Source organism: Mixophyes fleayi, chromosome 1, assembly GCF_038048845.1.
Source record: "Mixophyes fleayi isolate aMixFle1 chromosome 1, aMixFle1.hap1, whole genome shotgun sequence".
NCBI lineage: Eukaryota > Metazoa > Chordata > Amphibia > Anura > Limnodynastidae > Mixophyes > Mixophyes fleayi.
This window is the reverse complement of record NC_134402.1, coordinates 432155165-432172934: the sequence shown is the minus strand read 5'-3', so window position 1 is coordinate 432172934 and position 17770 is coordinate 432155165. Positions and strand designations below refer to the sequence as shown.

The window sequence follows — 17770 nt, the reverse complement described above, 5'->3', positions numbered from 1 at the left end:
AAATGTATAATTTTACTTCCAACAAAACCAGTCCCAATGGTAAACACGAATCTGCTGAGGACGTTTATCTTATCTGTTTTATTGAATACTTAACCTTTTTTTGATGCTTACTTTTGAACTTCCATGTAAGAGTCTCCTATGCATTCATATGGGAGCAATACACTTTCTATTTAGATTACTGGAAGCTGCCATAACCTATGCCATGTCTTTTGTTTCTGAGGATCAGGAGATCTGATCTGAAAGTGTTAATTTGGCAGATTTAGAATTAGGAACAAAGAAAATGCAGCAAATTTGCTCCTGGAGAAGTGTTGAAGAATTTTGTTTGCCTGGTCCCACCTCTATAACTGTCTGCACATTTTTATTTTGCCCCTCTGCAACACTGTTTTTGCCCCTAGTTATAAATGAGGCCACACACATACAAGTATCTTACTAGTAAAACACCACTTTCCACAGAAGTCAGACTGACAAGTGCACAAAGCCTGCAAGTCCTGTAGGTCAGGAAATGCCCTGTCCACAGATGTTTCTTCTAGCAGGAAAGTCTCTACATTCATTCAGTTCAACACATTAATCAATGTTCTGGACACATTACACAGAGCAAAGGGTCAGTGTCTTCAATTTCTACAGCCAATCAGACCCCCGTCTTTCTGTCATTTGACAGGACGGTGGTTACTGGCAATAGGTCTCTAGGGGTGGACGTATTTTAAAAATCTGATTTTTATTATTGTATGGACTAATTTAAGCGTGGTAATTGGTTGAGATGTTATGGTTTCTGCACCAAATGCTGGATAGCGATCACTAACTAATATACTTATGGTTCTGTGAGTTCCTATTACTGTTCTATAGCGAGCCCCAGTCTAATGTGGCTGGATGTTCTCACCTTTACCAAAGCTTATATCCAGAACATTGGTACCTGATCTTATAGTGTCATATCAGTCTACTGGGTACATCTTACGCTTCTCCCTATCCAAGCCAGAGGCCATGGGCTGCTTCCCACAACCCTGGCACAGAACAGATGAGGGGACCTGGAGGACCATTTACATGCCACATCCAAGAGATTGTGACTTGTGTTTAGTCCACACATCTCTCTGCCACCGTTTTAAATTGATAAACTAAATTGACTTGTCAGCTCTGTATTCCTGAACCAGCAGAGCATCATGAAATACATTGTAAATGTGGGGCTTCGGCTAGGGAAAATCTTGGTAAAATTAATACAGTAGGTGGTCGTGCAGCTTTAATTGTACAAATCCACTAATGTCATTAATGAGTGATTAGCATCTTTATCAGTTTGTAAAACAGGGGGGTGACTATTAATATTACTGTTCTTACAGCTATGCTTTCAATTAACTTACCAGAATAGATGTGTAGATGCACTTGGACAAGAGAAGTGAAGGAGCCTTAAAGTCACAGGGCTGCAAACAGGATCCTGTTGTACCTTGGATTACCTCTGAAATAGAGACAAGTAGCTGATTAAATGTGGGCTGCCTTCTGCTTGCACCAGCTTCTTAAAAGTTACACTGGTCAGAATGGTGATAAGTTTGGAGCATTCCTCTGTTTTTAACAATGGGTTTTTTTTTTTTTATGCTGTAAACTGAAATAAAATATTTGGATGTTACCTACACAAAGGCGATCTAAAGTTTTTAATTGGGCGAACTGTAAAAAGTTAATTATATAAAGTGATCTGGTTGCTGAGATGTAAAACCCCTCTGTGGGTGAGGGGAGACCCCCGGCACGTGGAGGGAGAGGGGAGACACCCCCCCCCCCCCCCCCGTGGAGGAGGAGGGTGAGGGGAGACACACCCCCAACCCCCCCCTCCACATGTGCTTTTGGGTGTACGGGGAAAATAGCGTTGCATCCTACCTGTCCTCTCCCCCGGACTCTCGGGTGACTGCAGAGTCCCGGATAGGTCCCTCGGACGTCCGGGACAACAGCCCCCCCCCCCCCGCCCCAGGAGCCTCTTTGGCCCCACCCCCGCGGTAAAATGACACATGCGGGGGCGGGGCTTCCATGGCGCGATTCTCCGCGTCCTTCCCGCTTCCCCCATCACCTCCCCTTCTGGGATCTCGGTGAAAGAATAACGTTGGTAACTTACATCTTTATGTTACAATGTTCCTGTGCTGGTCCAGCTGTGTAAGTTCCCAGCAGCGTCTGTAGCTTCCTGCACGGTGATAGCTGGACAAGCTGCAGTGCTGCCTTTATATAGAGAGCACCGATTAATGCAATGGTGTAGTGGTACTGATGGTGTAGTGGTACTTTATTATCCTGCACGGTGATAGCTGGACAAGCTGCAGTGCTGCCTTTATATAGAGAGCACCGATTAATGCAATGGTGTAGTGGTACTGATGGTGTAGTGGTACTGATGGTGTAGTGGTACTTTATTATCCTGCAAGGTGATAGCTAAACAAGCAGGTGCTGCAGTGCTGTCTTTATATAGAGAGCACCGATTAATGCAATGCTGTAGTGGTACTGATGGTGTAGTGGTACTGATGGTGTAGTGGTACCTTATTATCCTGCACGGTGATAGCTGGACAAGCTGCAGTGCTGCCTGTATATAGAGAGCACCGATTAATGCAATGGTGTAGTGGTACTGATGGTGTAGTGGTACCTTATTATCCTGCACGGTGATAGCTGGACAAGCAGATACTGCAAGCTGCAGTGCTGTCTTTATGTAGAGAGCATCGATTAATGCAATAGTGAGATGGTACTTTATTTTCCTGCATAAAGATAACCTTAAATCGCAATGCATTCTTGTTTCTGTGTAAATGTTGGTTTTAATAAATAAAAAAAAAGTGTACTCTGTTCATTTTATTAAGCCCTCTTAGTCTCCATTTCCTCCTAGCATCTGCTAAGCAGAGATACTACAACTACTGATTATTGCCCCACTCATAGTAACCCCACATGCACTCTGCTACCACTTATATGAACATTGTTCATCAAACTCGTGTTAATTGGTGTTTAAACATAGCTTCTGGGCAGATATAAGTATATTTTGTATTTTAACATTTCTATTGTTGGAATAAATGTCTGTATAGAGATGGATGTGAGCATAGGTTTGCTGTGTCTTTTGTTTTTTCTATCGGGTACAAAACGGTAAATTGATTATCATTAATTAGCTAGCAGTATAACAGTGTCTGCTGGCTGGATGAAGGGATGGAGAGATCAGATTAATGACTGTACCTATTCCACCTGGCTCTTGGGAAGCAGGTCCTGAGGATTGATATGAAGCACATGTACACAGTAGAAGTAGACTGAGCGGGACTGAGGGATTCAATAGTTATGAGATCTGACTGCTGTGGAAAAACTCTGGTAGAGATGCAGCGATCCTGTGCAAATCTATAATCTCAGAGAATAACATTTTAATGATCTTTATATTTCATTACCAGACACCAACCCTGTATTTAAAAAGTAAAGAAATCCTCAGTGTACATTGGTAAAAACACTTTTATTTTCCGATCGTACAAAGGCAGATTTTCAGAAAACTTAACGCAGAGTTTAAAGTATATTAAAAGTTCACAAATCAACATGACGAATGTTTCTTTAACGTTACAAAACATTAGATTACCTTTTTATTTGATTTCTGTAAATATGACTAACATTTACAACATAGATTAACGGAGTCCTGAAAATATTGCACCCATGTTCTCCAAAACTTTTTTGTTCTGTTGCCTGGTTCTATTTTATTTGTGTCTGCATTGTCCAGCCCACCCAGCCGGAGAGCGATGAGGTATAGAGGAAACTGGGCAGTGGTGCAAGCTCTACTCAGAAGGCGACATAGGCTGTCAGCCTGCACCATGTTCTCTTCTGGACCGCTTCCTCTATCATTTCTTTCCTCCTTTTTGGTGTATGCAAATATTCTATTTCTATGGTTGCTGAATTTATTGCAGTCACTCTAAGAAGAGTCCGTACTGAGCATTAGTGTGTTCTTTGGACAGTACAATGGTTAGTTGCTTTCCAGGAATGTTACCGACTCCTTATGTAGAAGTTCTACGTAATGATATGAAGGTTCCGTGGTTGTATTCTTACGTCTTATTCCTGTAACTGTACAGGAGGCATCGATCAGTCTGTTCTGAAGGAGCTTCCCCCTGAGCTGGTGGCCGAAATCGAGTCATCCATGCCACTCTGTGAGCGCGTGAAGATGAACAAACGCAAGCGCAGCACTGTGAACGAGAAGCCTAAATACACAGAGGTTAGCTCGGATGATGACCACGAAAGCGAAGAAGACTTTGAGCGTGAGTATCCCCCCCTGCTGTCTATACCTACCTCAGTAAGTCATCATTTTACTGGTAAAACTAGTGTCGTTGTGAGTTGTACTCCAGGTAATGTCTGGCATACTTTGTGGATGATTGGCAGCCGGCGGCATTTGTTACCCGCACAAAACACATTTCTCTGTTTCGTTTTGGTTTCAGCTTCCAAAAAAAGGCACAAAAAAAATCGGGCCGACGACGAGTGGAAATGTGAAGAGCGCGAGAGACGCAGTTCTGGGGATCACAGGCGCAGTGGAAATGACACTAGGCGGAGTGGTCGCTACAGAGACCGCAGCCCGGAAGACTCGGACATGGATGAATCTCCGCCACCAAGCCTCAGCGAAGGCAAGATTATACCATTGTACCCATCCATGCCCACAAGGTCGCACATCCCTTGCGGGGCTTTGAGAATGTGGTTTCCAACTTTGCCATTCACTAAATATGCATAGTCTGTCTGTACATACTTCACAAAAACTACATATAGTAACTACATACATCCTGCACTGGACAAGTCTGTAAACCACAGCACCCTGTATAACTGAGCCAGCTTAAGTGATTGTGCAGTGCTCGACATGGCCATAAAACTGCTTTTGTTTTATTACAAACTAGAGACGGTCATTGCAGATAACTAATTCCAGATGACTGCACTTGTGATTTAGGACATGCTCATGAATTATTATTATATTGAGCAAGTTATCACTTTTCAATAACTTTGACAAGAGATTATCCGGAGGAGATAAAATTATGGGAAAATAAGACTAACTACATTAGTGAATGCAGAGTCTTGCAAGCAGTATTTCTAGAACCATAATAGAAGCTAGATAATGTCCTATAAAAAGAATATTTTTATATATTCATCGCCTAATGTCTACAGATGATATAATATAGATACAAGAGTGTCGCGCTTGAGAGTCGTATGTAAAAGGACAGGTATTCGACTGGCGTTGCCTTAACAGACACTTTGGTACTAGTACTTGGAGATCACTCGAGGCTTCTATTAAACATATGTGGATAGATGCGCTGTGAAACCCAGAACACGAAGGGCATACTAAGGCAATACTAGGTAATACTACAAACAGTGGTTAAATGCGCTAGTTAAACGCACATAATTATGACCGGTGGGAACAAGAGCTTAATATTATTAAATTAAGCAAGTTAAAGCACACTGGGTTCAGTTTAAGTCCTTACGGGTGCACATGTGATCACTCCCAATACCTGCATGATTCATTGGGTAATAGGGCTTACTTACACAGATTCCACACAACTCCGTATGCGCAGTCATATAGAGATAGGACGTTAGAGCTCCTTACTAGATAAACATTTATTATTTTTATTTCTTGTGTCCGCTGTGACTTGGGGGAAATCTATGACAAGTAGAATATAGTGACCCATAACATTTCCCCATGGAGAACATGTGCAGTTTATACAAGATGGAACTGCCATGCAAGATGCATGATTGCTGGATAGTTCTACAAGTCTTTAAAGGTTTTAGAAATATATACTGTTCTTTCTTTTGCCCACTTTCTTTTCTTTGTACTGATACCCGTGAACAGTTTTTAAGTGTCCCCCACTGAGGTCTGTTAGAAATAGAAGGTGCGTTGGCTCTCTGTATTTTTGGCCAGACTTACTACCTGCAGTAAGTGCTTCCTGGAACCCATTGCTGCAAGTATAATCAATGTATTTAGAGGTATTCAGATATTGTTAAATCTGTATTAGGAATGCCATTGCATGTCTCCCTTATTTCAGTTTTATTTGCTGCATCCATTAGTCTGCAACATTATTTCATGTTTTCCCCTCAGTGGCTCGGAAAATGAAAAAGAAGGAGAAGCAGAAGAAGAGGAAAGCTTACGAGCCCAAACTAACACCTGAAGGTAAACATTCAGACCCGGCAGTCTTGTGAGTTATGTCACTGACCTAGTGTAATATAATGGGAAATACTTGCTAAATGTAATGACTTTTTAGTGGTATGTCTGAATTGCAAGCATATTGTCCCAGGTAGAGAGAGACCTTGATTCAAGGCTTCTGGTTGATATTTATGGTTTATCACATTTATGATATACCAAAGTTGTCTTTACTTATAGGTGCCCACTGTTGTATAGTCTGTGTCATGTGATTTTCATTGGGAAGAGTTTATAGACTGAATCCAGTTGTCTGCCCACTTTAGTGGGAACAGATCTCCTAGATCCAGCATTAACGGTGCTTTAGAACACTGCCCCTTTTTAAATAAGTTTTTTAATCAAATGAACTTCTGACACAACATTTGTACTCGCGTTGCCCTGAAAATAGGACAAGCAGACGCCCTTTATGTTAGGATTGGGTGAATCTCATACCGCGTACCAATGGATTCACCAATTGTCTTTGTTTTGTTTTTTCCTTACAGAAATGATGGATTCCTCAACATTTAAGAGATTTTCTTCAGCTGTAGAAAATATTTTGGAGAACTTGGAAGACATGGACTTCACAACATTCGGTAAGATGGGATGATTACTTGGACATGCACTTGGGGGGGGGGGGGGGGGTCTATGAACCAGTTCCTATAAAATGCATGTCCATGGAATACTCTGGTGCTGCAAATTATTTGCAGGTTTTCTTGTACATAAAACTAATTGCAAGTACATGATCAGACATTTCATATTGCTTCCGGTATATATGGTACTCACAGTTTGGTTCCGGTTATTATGATTGCTATGCACTAATTTGCATATTGTACCAAGCACAGGTATTGTGCTCTTAGGTATCACTTTTCTCTTGTCTGTTTCAGGTGATGATGAGGAGATTCCGCAAGACCTTCTGCTGGGGAAACATCAGTTGACGGAACTGGGTAGTGAGTCTGCTAAAATTAAAGCTATGGGTATTATGAATAAAGTAAGAACGAGCTCTCTCCTCTGTCTATTATACACACCTTCCATACTAGTCCTGTTTTACTACAGCTGTGTCTTTTTCTCAATGACTCAGATCTCGTCTGAAAAAATGGTCAAGTTACTTGGGATTCTGGAGAAGAACATCCAAGATGGCTCCAAGCTTTCCACCCTACTGAACCACGTGAGTAGCCTTCTGTGCTGCCTTGAAAATGATACAACCAAGCAAACCCACACAGCAGTGGGCATCGATGTACATATAATATCTCCTCTGTACTTTGGTCTTCCTAAGCTGGCACTTATTCAGTTGTCATTCCCCTCTGTCAGAAACAGAACTTTTCTTCTAAGCGGAAGTAATTGAAAGTAACGTTTGTTTAAGTTGCTTTTGGTCAGGAAGACGGTATTAATAAAAGTCTTGACTTGTATCATAATACAATTCTGACCACCACTTCAGAATATCCAGCAAAGTGTAGGGACCTCACTGCAGTAACAGTAGTTAGGACCCCCTCACCAAACAAAGTAGTTACATTTGTACCAAACCACAATATAGGGAATATTCAGTTCGCTCTGTGGTCCACGATTACCGCAACATCGCAGATTTCCATGGGCAGCCCATAGGGTTGCGAAGGGAAATCCGCAATGTTGCGGTACGGTTTTATCACTTTACATGCGCCGCTAATTGAATTCAATTCCCCCCATAGGGGCATTATCCTTAATACCGCATAAACCTTAATATCGTTATTACGGTAAATTTAACCCGGCTCGTGCACAGTCAGCGTTGAATCTAGCGTATTTACAGTAATAAGGTTAACGCTGCGCTACCTCGGGGGGAATTGAATAGTAATAGTGCGCAGGCAGCGTTACTTTTTACAGCAACGCGACAAATTGAATTTCCCCCTATATGTTCATTATGTATGTTTTGTTTTGTTGGTTTTGGTTTTTCTTTTGGCTGAATATTTCCCCCTAGTGGTAAAATATAAAATTACCCAAACTGTGTTTTGGAGGGAATTTTTTTTTTTTTTTTTTGTTGTTGAAAGAAATAAACACTTTTTGCTATCTTTAGTCATCTCTGGGGAAATAGATATCACCTGGTTTTTGCTATTTTTCTTTTAATGCTATATATAATTTTGTGTTTGTAGAACAATGACACAGAAAATGAGGAAAAGCTGTGGCGGGATCTGATTATGGACCGAGTCACGAGGTCTGCCGATGCCTGCTTGACGGCTATCAACATTATGACATCACCGAGCATGCCGAAGGCGGTCTATATCGAGGATGTGATAGAGCGTGTTCTTCAATACACTAAGTTTCATTTACAAAACACACTTTATCCACAGTATGATCCTGTCTATAGGGTGGATCCACACGGAGGTGAGTCCGTGTTATTTTTGCACTGAATAATGTGTGCGCGGCAGTGTTAACCCACGTTCGTGTTAAATTTATTGATGGGCTATTTTTGGTGTCGTGACCCTTTCTACACAACTTGTTTTAAAACTTATTTTTGAAAAAATGAAAGAGCAATGGAAGTGTACAGGCTTCTGGTACGCGCTGCTCCCGAGTTATATAAAGAACACTGTATAATATCAGCTGTATAAGTACATAAAGACTTTACTAGAGGGTTTACTTATATTGGACGAATAGCTGACTCTGGCTAGACAGTCTGTAAACCCTTCGGTAGCTCTGCAGATACTTGTTGCGTGACTGCAATCTATTTACAAGTTGGCAGGGAAAGAAGTGTGCAGGTTGTACACAATTTTTTTTGATCACTGCTGTTTTTCTCTTAAATTAGTTTTCACCAGTTGGTTAGTCATTTGTGTTCTCCCCTGTAATTATTCAAATTGAAGATTCAGATGCCAACCATGCCATATTTATGCTTGTAACCACACCCACCAATGAGAAAAGTCTATTTTTGGAAGTAGTGTTGTCCTTCTACACATAAGCAGTTACATTTAGGGGCATATTTAATTGTCCGTGTTACTCGCAAAAGTAATGCAGCGTTAAGAGTATTGCGTTAATGCTAAGCCGGATTTCAGGTACCGTAATAACGGTAATTGCGCGCACTAATACCGTAATAACGGTAATAGTGCGCAAGCCACGTTACTTATGCGAGTAACGCGAACAGTTGAATATGCCCCTTAATGGCTAACCCAACGTTTGTTTTGTAGTAGTGCTCTGTCGGCTACCTTTAGTGATTGTGGCCTGTTTCTGTTTAGGGGGACTAATGAGTTCAAAGGCGAAACGCGCCAAGTGTTCTACCCATAAGCAGAGGGTCATTGTGATGCTGTACAACAAAGTGTGCGACATTGTGGCAAGTTTGTCAGAGCTACTAGAAATTCAGCTGCTTACCGACACAACCATATTGCAGGTAAAGTGTAGTATTTTATCTATCTGGTTTAAGGATGTTTTATTTCTCATTCATCCAATTGGGGGACACTGGTATTGTGGCGATAGAGCCTCTTTCAGGACATCAACATTTGAAATTAAAACAAACTTCTGAAGCTCCTACCTCTTCTGTATTCCTCATCATGCAGGAAGCTCTGTTGTTTGAATGCCCAAAAGGACAGGGTGATTTTTCTATGTTTGAATTTTCCACCGCGTTTGTTTGAATTTGCCGCTCTGGCTGTCTGTGTACCGCGTAGGCGACGCTCCCGAAATGTGTATGTCCTTTAGAAGCGACCCCTGCACTACTGGTGCAGGTAGTGATCAGGGGCACATACGCCTGTACCCTGCCATTGAGAAATCGTGAAGCAGCCAGGTAAGTGACTCCCCAATGCCTGTGAGAGGGAGGTAGTCTTATCCACAGTCAGCCTCCTAAGAATGAAGCCTGAACCAGATCAGAGATGGCGGCCTAGTTAAAGGGCAGGTTTGGGACAGCTGAGATATCGACAGTCCACAATAAGCACAATTAATCGGGAACGAGGCTGTTCCTTGTAGGATGGTGTGTTGGGCACATGGGGGGAAAGGCCAGCATAATGTCTTCTCCTTGGTGGGCTTTGGTTCTTTGAAGCCGCTAAAGCAGACACATTGGATCCGTTTAAGGTTTCCTTCTTGCTTGAGGTCCTAAAAGTGTCAGAGTTCTGCGTCTGATTCACAGTATTCCTCCTGGGAGGGCGGCAAAGTAGCGGAGGAGTGAGACATTGAGGATTCCTTGTACTTTGCAAAGGAGTCTGTGAGAAAGTATTGAGTGGATGACTTTGTGTGAGCTGTGCGACAGGCACTTCACATCCAGGACAACAGAGAATCATCTGAGCCAGAGAACACGCGGTTTATGAGGATGAACAAACAGTTGGTTTCCTTTGTCCCAACAGTTGAATTTTTTTTTCTATTTGAGGCATGGATCAAATCTGAAAGGAAGTTTCAGGTTTCCCGCAGACTTCTGTCCGTGTATCCTCTGCTTAAGGTTTGTACAGTTAACTGGGAGCATCCACCAATGGTGGATGCCCCTATGGCACAATCGTCTAAAGTTACCACTATTCCAATCTCGAATGCTGCAGCCCTTAAGTATGGCTCACATAGAAAATTAGAGACCATTCTTACATTTATGGGGTGCTTCCCTGAAACCTTTGGTAAACTTGGCAATAGAAAAGTAGTCTGAGCAACTCTTGCAAGTTGCAGTCTGCAAGACCAAGGTCTTAATGTTGCTCATCGAACACATCTGATAGACCTCTGAATATTTGGGGCATGCAGCTCTAGATGTCTATATTATTGGGGCTAGAATTACGGCCTGTTTCGACAAAGAATTATGAATGAGTCTGAAAGCCCTTTGTTTTTTGTTTCTTGGTGTGAGAACAGAAAATGTTTCAACGTCAATTTTAAAGTTGACCCAACTCCAACTGTCCCTACAGGATGGCCTGGATAATGGTTTGAAACAATGTGCGTTCAAGGCTCCGATCTCTGCACTCTGTTTTCTTCCAGAGGACTCTAGAGTTGTTCCCGGAGAGTCAAACTATTTTACAAGGGGTGACACGTTTGAGACCACCATTCCCCTTTAGACCCATGGGACTGGAATTTAGTTTTAAAGCTGTTACAACAATCTCATTTCGGTGGATCCTGAATTCCTCACGTGGGGTCACTGTTTTCCTTCTACCCATTCCCACGTCCTGAATGCATGTTGAAATTGGGGGCTCTGTCTTTTAGATCTTCCTATATGGTTTTTCATGTTTATAGGGTTTCTCAGCCTGCGGGGGGATTTCTAAATTCCACTTAAATCAGGACATTGAGATTCTGGGCTTTGAGTGTAGGAAGACGGATAATCCTTCTGGTCCTCTACTGTGCTTCTAAAAGAGGTTCACTGTAGTCTGCTTACACGCAGGTCAGATGGATCCCTTTGATCTGTCGGGCTTACTTTGGTGTGGGAAGCCTGTTCCTTCTCGTTTATGGCCTGCACGGCACAGAACATCGGCTAAGTAGCTGTGTGGTGCTCAGTACATATTCTTTCAAAGCTTTTTGTGTTTCAATGAACAACTGTTTTGGTCTGGAAGTGCTGAGCATACCCACAAAATTGTGAAGCTTTGGGATGTCATGGTACCAGTGACCCCAACAATTGGGTGAATAAGAGAACTGTATTTTTATTGTTAAGTGAAATCAATTTTTCTGATTCCATTACGGTACAATGTGATCACCATTTTTATCGCTTTATTTCTTCTGTTGAAAGTTTGATTATTTTTTTTTCAGGAGTGCTCTCGTTCGTTTGTTTGTTTGTTCGTTCGTTCTTGTGTGAATTTCTTAGAAAGATAACGGAGTTCCTTGCAGGATTGGGATACTGAGGTGGAAGAAGTGTTAAAAGTTTGATTTTATTTAAACTACCAATGTCTTGAAGCAGGCTCTGTATCCCCATGGTACCTGTGTTCCCCAATGGATTCAGAGACAAAGATTTAATGTAAAGTGTAAAAGTCCTGTTATAAAAGCCCATTTTTTTTATTTTTTTTAAAGCCTACACTAGCTTTAAAGCTGATCTCTCAAACATTTCTGTAAATTATGTAAGTGAATGGACCTGTACACACACACTTCGGTTCCACTCTTTGCTTTGTGTCAGTTCCAACATTGTGTTCAGCTTTGTATACTATAACGGCATTCTATGGAAATGCTCGTTAAGTACTATAAGTCGTACACTGCAAGGAGACTTTAAGAACTCTCTTATCACTTTGTTAAAAGGGAGGACAGGTTGCAAAACTTTGCTTTTAACATGCGTTCTTTTTAAACAATTGCAGAGCACTTTAAATGTTTTAACGACTTATTGTATTTGCAGGTTTCTTCAATGGGAATTACACCGTTCTTTGTGGAAAGTGTCAGTGAGTTGCAGCTGTGCGCCATCAAGCTGGTAACTGCGGTATGGACTGCATGCATTTGTTTTTCTTATACAGTTTTGACTACAGTCAAATTATATTTTAATTTCTAATGAGCTCTGTCACTATTTCCTCTAAGGTTCACAAATTTCTCATTTCCACACTGACTTTTTTCATCATGTCATCGCTATTCTCAACAGCACCTGTGGCATCACCATCACTTTACAACCTGGCTGATCCCTCCCCACTATCGTCCAGAATAACTCTGTTCTCATTTCTCTTAAACACCAAGACTGACGAATGACAAACATCAGTCCAGACCTTGTTCTTTTATTTATTGGAGCTGAAGTTACTGTGTTTGCTGTGAGAGTTCTGTAGCTTTCTTACACTGCTCCTTTCTCACAGGTATTTTCCAGGTACGAAAAACACAGACAGTTGATTTTGGAAGAGCTCTTCACCTCACTTGCAAGACTGCCAACAAGTAAAAGAAGCCTGCGGAATTTTAGGTATTGCAATGAATCTTGTTTTGGTAGAAGTAAAAGTGATCTACTGATTTACTGGAATAAAGTCTTTTTAGCATACTTCTCTGCGTCCTATAATCTGACCACATACCTGGCACAAACCATCACCCTGTTGGGACCGATCTGGACTGCGGGGCAGGAATCGAGTTACTGAAAGTGTTGTTATTGCATAGTTGTCCATGGACAATACCAGACACTTTAATATTTGTCCCCTAAAATGTATATATATTTTCAGTATGGACCACTGCATAATAGAATCCCTCTTAGTCTGTAAATAGGTTGCAACTCTTACTTTCTCTTTTTATTCGGGGGGCATTATAATTAGTGAAATGGTGTATTTGAATTTGTGAACCCAACCACACTTGCAGAGTTTAGATGCTCCAGTTTAGCATTAAATTGTCCCCAGAAATTGTTTTAGAATGTTGGCAACTATGCTTTTGCTTCCGCAAATAACCATGTGTACTACTTGGATCACTCACAAATCTCCCCTTGGGTGTAATTGCTCCATTGCTTTCAATCCTAGGAGATTAACCCCCCTCCTCCTCCCCCCCACGATTGTGTGAACTGGTTCCGTTGGGAAGTATGCCATTGCTATCTGGACCACATCTTGTGTTCTGAGCTTGAACTACAGTACTATAACTACAGAGTTCTGTATTCATTTGAATATTTTATACCAGACATAATCTTATCTGGAGTGAACCCTTATTTGTGCCAGTGTATATCTTTTCTGCCTGTATTTATGGCTGCATGCATGCCCCACCAGGTTAAACAGCAGTGACGATGATGGGGAAGCCATGTACATCCAAATGGTAACTGCGCTGGTCTTACAACTAATACAGTGTGTAGTGCACCTACCATCTGATAGAGATAACCCAGAAGAGGAGTCCAACAAGAAAGTAAGTACCACCAGATTTTCCCGGAGTTTATGTAGATTTAAGATGCTTTCGCCATGCTTAGCAATCTCTCCTTCCACTTACAGATCGATCAGGATGTTTTCATTACAAACTCGTATGAAACGGCCATGAGGACCGCGCAGAATTTTCTGTCCATTTTTCTCAAAAAGTAAGTAGAGACCCTTCATTTTATTCAGTATCCATTAGCGTTGTGTCTATTTCACGCGTTGTATGCTTGTTGTCTCAGGTGTGGGAGCAAGCAGGGGGAGGAGGACTACAGGCCACTGTTTGAGAACTTTGTCCAGGATCTTCTGTCTACTGTGAACAAGCCCGAGTGGCCGGCAGCCGAGCTCTTGCTGAGTTTGTTGGGGCGACTCTTGGTAAGTTGTTTTAGTTTCTAAAGAGATTTCCGTATGTTAAGTGTCAGTAATGCTAGTGATGGCCTGTGCACTGCAGTCCATACGCCTTTTATTAACCATGTAGATTTCTGTTCCTTGTGTTTTTAGGTTCATCAGTTCAGTAACAAGTCCACAGAGATGGCGCTACGTGTGGCTTCGTTGGATTACTTGGGAACGGTGGCTGCCCGGCTCAGGAAGGACGCTGTTACCAGCAAGATGGACCAAGGATCAATAAACAGAATCCTAAAACAGGTAAGGTGATCTAATGGGCAAAAACTGTAAGTGGTTCTGGGATGTATAGTAAACAGTCCGTCCTTCTGTTTCTTCAAAACATGTCTCTTTCTATGGGAACGGCAGCCTTATGACCTGTCTATTGCTGCTTTGTACTCCTACAGGCAAAGTGTTCTGAGATTATGGTGCATTGCGTTGTAATCTCCGCAGGAACCCTCTCACAGCACACTTTGTGTTTACGTATTTATACTTTGATATTACATTTGTTAATATTTGCTGTCAAATGCATTCAAATAATTTATGACAATAAAAATGTTAAACACACACACAACCATTATCTAGATAGACCTAATAAAGTACCCAGATCCATATAAACATGCGACCTTGCAGAGGGAAATTAGTTGAATCGATTGAATGAAAGTAGCTAAAGGATGAATCTTCAAAGTCTGCTTTTCCGTATATAAGTCATAAATTAAAGATGCTCATTCAGCTGTGGTATCAGAGTAAGCCGTGACTGTAACCAAAAATAGGTGTCAATTATGCATGATTAAGTAACTATCAGAGGAACCGATATAAACACGTGGAAGATGGTGTGACCACATGAATGGCTCCTCACCATCTCGCATATGGCAGTGAAGCGGTTACTTGTTAGTTATACACATTTGTTGCCCATCTATCTTATCAGCTGGTGAGACTTGTTAGAATTAATGTCTACCACTTTTTTAATTCTTTGAATCCGTATTTGGTTCGTAACGTTTTTTCGAAATTTTAACAAACCGTAATGGCTGATGTGTCATGTTTGTTCAAACGTTGCTTTTTAATAGGATATTGGTTTAGTGGTTACTGATGTGAGTGAGTTCTTTGTACAGCGCTGCGAATTAGTGCCGCTATGTAAATAACTGGTTATGATGATATTGGGTATAATAATCTGACATGGACTGGTCTGTGCAGGTGTATGGGTGCTATATTATGTATGTTTGCTATATTACCTTAGTTGTCCATTTTTCTTCTGTTTTCCTTGAAGGGGCAGGTTTCACAATACATATGTTCTCTAGAGACGGTATAATTAGATTTATATGATGGTCTGTGCGGGATTTGTAGTGTGATTATTATCAATCTCTCATCACTGCAGTCCGCTGAAGGTGAAGACGAGATTCAGCAACTCCAGAAGGCTCTATTGGATTATCTGGAGGAGAACACAGAGACTGACCCATCTTTAGTGGTAAGCTTTATTGCGTGATCAGTTCTGCACCTATAACAGGGACATCTCTGGCCTTTAGATAAAGCCGTAACAATGGAATAAATCAGTTTCATGCCTTAAAACATCACCTGCTGTCTCCTGTCCTTCAGTTTTCTCGGAAGTTTTATATTGCCCAGTGGTTCCGCGACACTACAATGGAGACGGAGAAAGCCATGAAATCCCAGAAGGATGAAGACTCTGAAGGAACGCACCACGCGAAAGAGATCGAGTCCACGGGAGATATCATGCGGCGAGCAGAAAAGCGCAAGAAGTTCCTCCGTGGCATCATTAGAGCAGCACCGTCACAGTTTAGCACTTTGAAGTAAGGCTCTGACGTAGTTTTTATTTCACTGCTTTCGGTTTGTTACGGTAGTGTAACCATCTTGTCTTCAATCTTTTATCGTAGGTCAAGTTCTGACACAGTCGACTACGATGACGCTTGTTTGATTGTGCGATACTTAGCCTCCATGAGGCCGTTTGCCCAGAGCTTTGATATTTATTTGACCCAGGTAAATGAGGTCAAAGTTCTATAGTACTGTATGTAAGGATTTATTTGCAAATCTGGTGGGGGTTTTTATTGGGAAGTTCCTTCTGTAATTATCACGAGTATTTCTGTTCTGATCGGAACACTCAAGGAAGGAAACCAAAGAGGAAATTTTGCAAGGAGAGGAGTTTGCAGATTTTCCACTTTATTATATTTTTGCCCAAACTCCTATGTTCATAGTGCATTGATATGGAAATTAAATATATATATTGTAATGCAAGGAAACAATAGCAACATCGATGTATGTGTTATATAGAGGGAGTGTGTAACCTTCTCACTTTAGTTTGACAGGAGCTTCACATCACTTTACTTGCAGTTGGTGAACCCTTCTGCCTTTAGTAGTTAAATCAGTTTGTGGCTTCCCACTGGCGTCCATTCCACTCTCCACACCTTCACGTGGCCCATTCACATTCAGCTCTATCCTCACTAACATACAAGTGGGCAGGGCACTGCCTTCTGCAAGATCAGCACAGTCCTCTCATATATATTTACTGCTGCTGTGAGCATTCTGATTATTTGGCTGTGGGTTCAAGCATCACCCACTTGAGAACTGCTACACACAGACATGCAGGAGAATGAATGCAAAAGGTGGTCTGACACTTGTCAAATGTGCACCTAAGTGGAAATACCTAAAATACTAAGTAGTAACTAGTAGGATATGGTAAAGAATCAGCCCTCTTTAAAGTTTTTCTATGGTCTTTGAGACTTTCCACAGCCTTGATCATATCAATGTATTTGTGTTCCAGATTCTTCGGGTACTTGGGGAGAATGCAATTGCAGTCCGAACGAAAGCCATGAAGTGTTTGTCCGAAGTGGTAGCTGTAGATCCAAGCATTCTTGCCAGGGTATGTTCTGGAAGTGTGTTACTGAGAACTTGTCGTCTGTCGTCGTCTTATTACTGTGTGTAATTCCTGTGATCCCTGCTCCCTACAGCTGGATATGCAGAGAGGCGTTCATGGGAGGCTGATGGACAATTCAACTAGTGTGCGAGAAGCGGCTGTGGAGTTGTTGGGACGGTTTGTGCTCTGTCGACCTCAGCTTGCTGAGCAGTATTATGAAATGCTTGTTGAGAGGATTCTGGTGAGTTGCCTCAAATTATGATGCATATGTTTGTCTTTGTTCTTCATTTAGCTTTTCATTTTCCATATTCAACCCAACAGTTGAATTTCTAGAGGGAGATGTGTGTCCTCTGTGCTACTGGGGACTATACATTATATTGGGGGTATATACTGTTTGGGGCACACTGCTGTCTTAGGGTGTAGATGGTGATACAGGAAACAGGGCACTTACAACATTTATACTGAACAAAATTAGAAGCTCCTCCTCTCGCCAACGTACCTTCACTAAGTGCACTGGGAGACCGGCGCTTCCAGCTGCCATAGGCAGCTACTTTAATATAATTTGCTTTCTTTTATTCAAAGATTTTTGCACTGCTACTGCAGCGTACTCTGTTCTTCCATGCAGGAGTGATGTACTTCCATGCAGGAGTGATGTTCTTCCATGCAGGAGTGATGTTCAGTCGTCAGGAGGAGGTGGAGCAGAGTCCGGCGTTTCACCTC

The 17770-nt window shown here is 41.7% G+C and overlaps 1 protein-coding gene across 4 annotated transcripts in view; it reads left to right on the top strand.

The window, feature by feature from the left end:
• NIPBL (NIPBL cohesin loading factor) overlaps positions 1 to 17770 on the top strand; it is a 115908-nt gene that overhangs the window by 61754 nt on the left and 36384 nt on the right. For all 4 annotated transcript variants that reach the window (XM_075184241.1, XM_075184240.1, XM_075184242.1 and 1 more), the window contains exons 11-29: positions 4044 to 4226; positions 4404 to 4586; positions 6041 to 6112; positions 6622 to 6711; positions 7003 to 7106; positions 7197 to 7283; positions 8239 to 8470; positions 9313 to 9464; positions 12348 to 12428; positions 12790 to 12890; positions 13669 to 13801; positions 13885 to 13967; positions 14046 to 14178; positions 14305 to 14448; positions 15560 to 15649; positions 15778 to 15989; positions 16074 to 16176; positions 16958 to 17056; positions 17145 to 17291. In XM_075184241.1, coding sequence (XP_075040342.1) covers positions 4044 to 4226; positions 4404 to 4586; positions 6041 to 6112; positions 6622 to 6711; positions 7003 to 7106; positions 7197 to 7283; positions 8239 to 8470; positions 9313 to 9464; positions 12348 to 12428; positions 12790 to 12890; positions 13669 to 13801; positions 13885 to 13967; positions 14046 to 14178; positions 14305 to 14448; positions 15560 to 15649; positions 15778 to 15989; positions 16074 to 16176; positions 16958 to 17056; positions 17145 to 17291 — 2429 coding nt within the window. The remainder of the gene's footprint in view (positions 1 to 4043; positions 4227 to 4403; positions 4587 to 6040; positions 6113 to 6621; positions 6712 to 7002; positions 7107 to 7196; positions 7284 to 8238; positions 8471 to 9312; positions 9465 to 12347; positions 12429 to 12789; positions 12891 to 13668; positions 13802 to 13884; positions 13968 to 14045; positions 14179 to 14304; positions 14449 to 15559; positions 15650 to 15777; positions 15990 to 16073; positions 16177 to 16957; positions 17057 to 17144; positions 17292 to 17770) is intronic.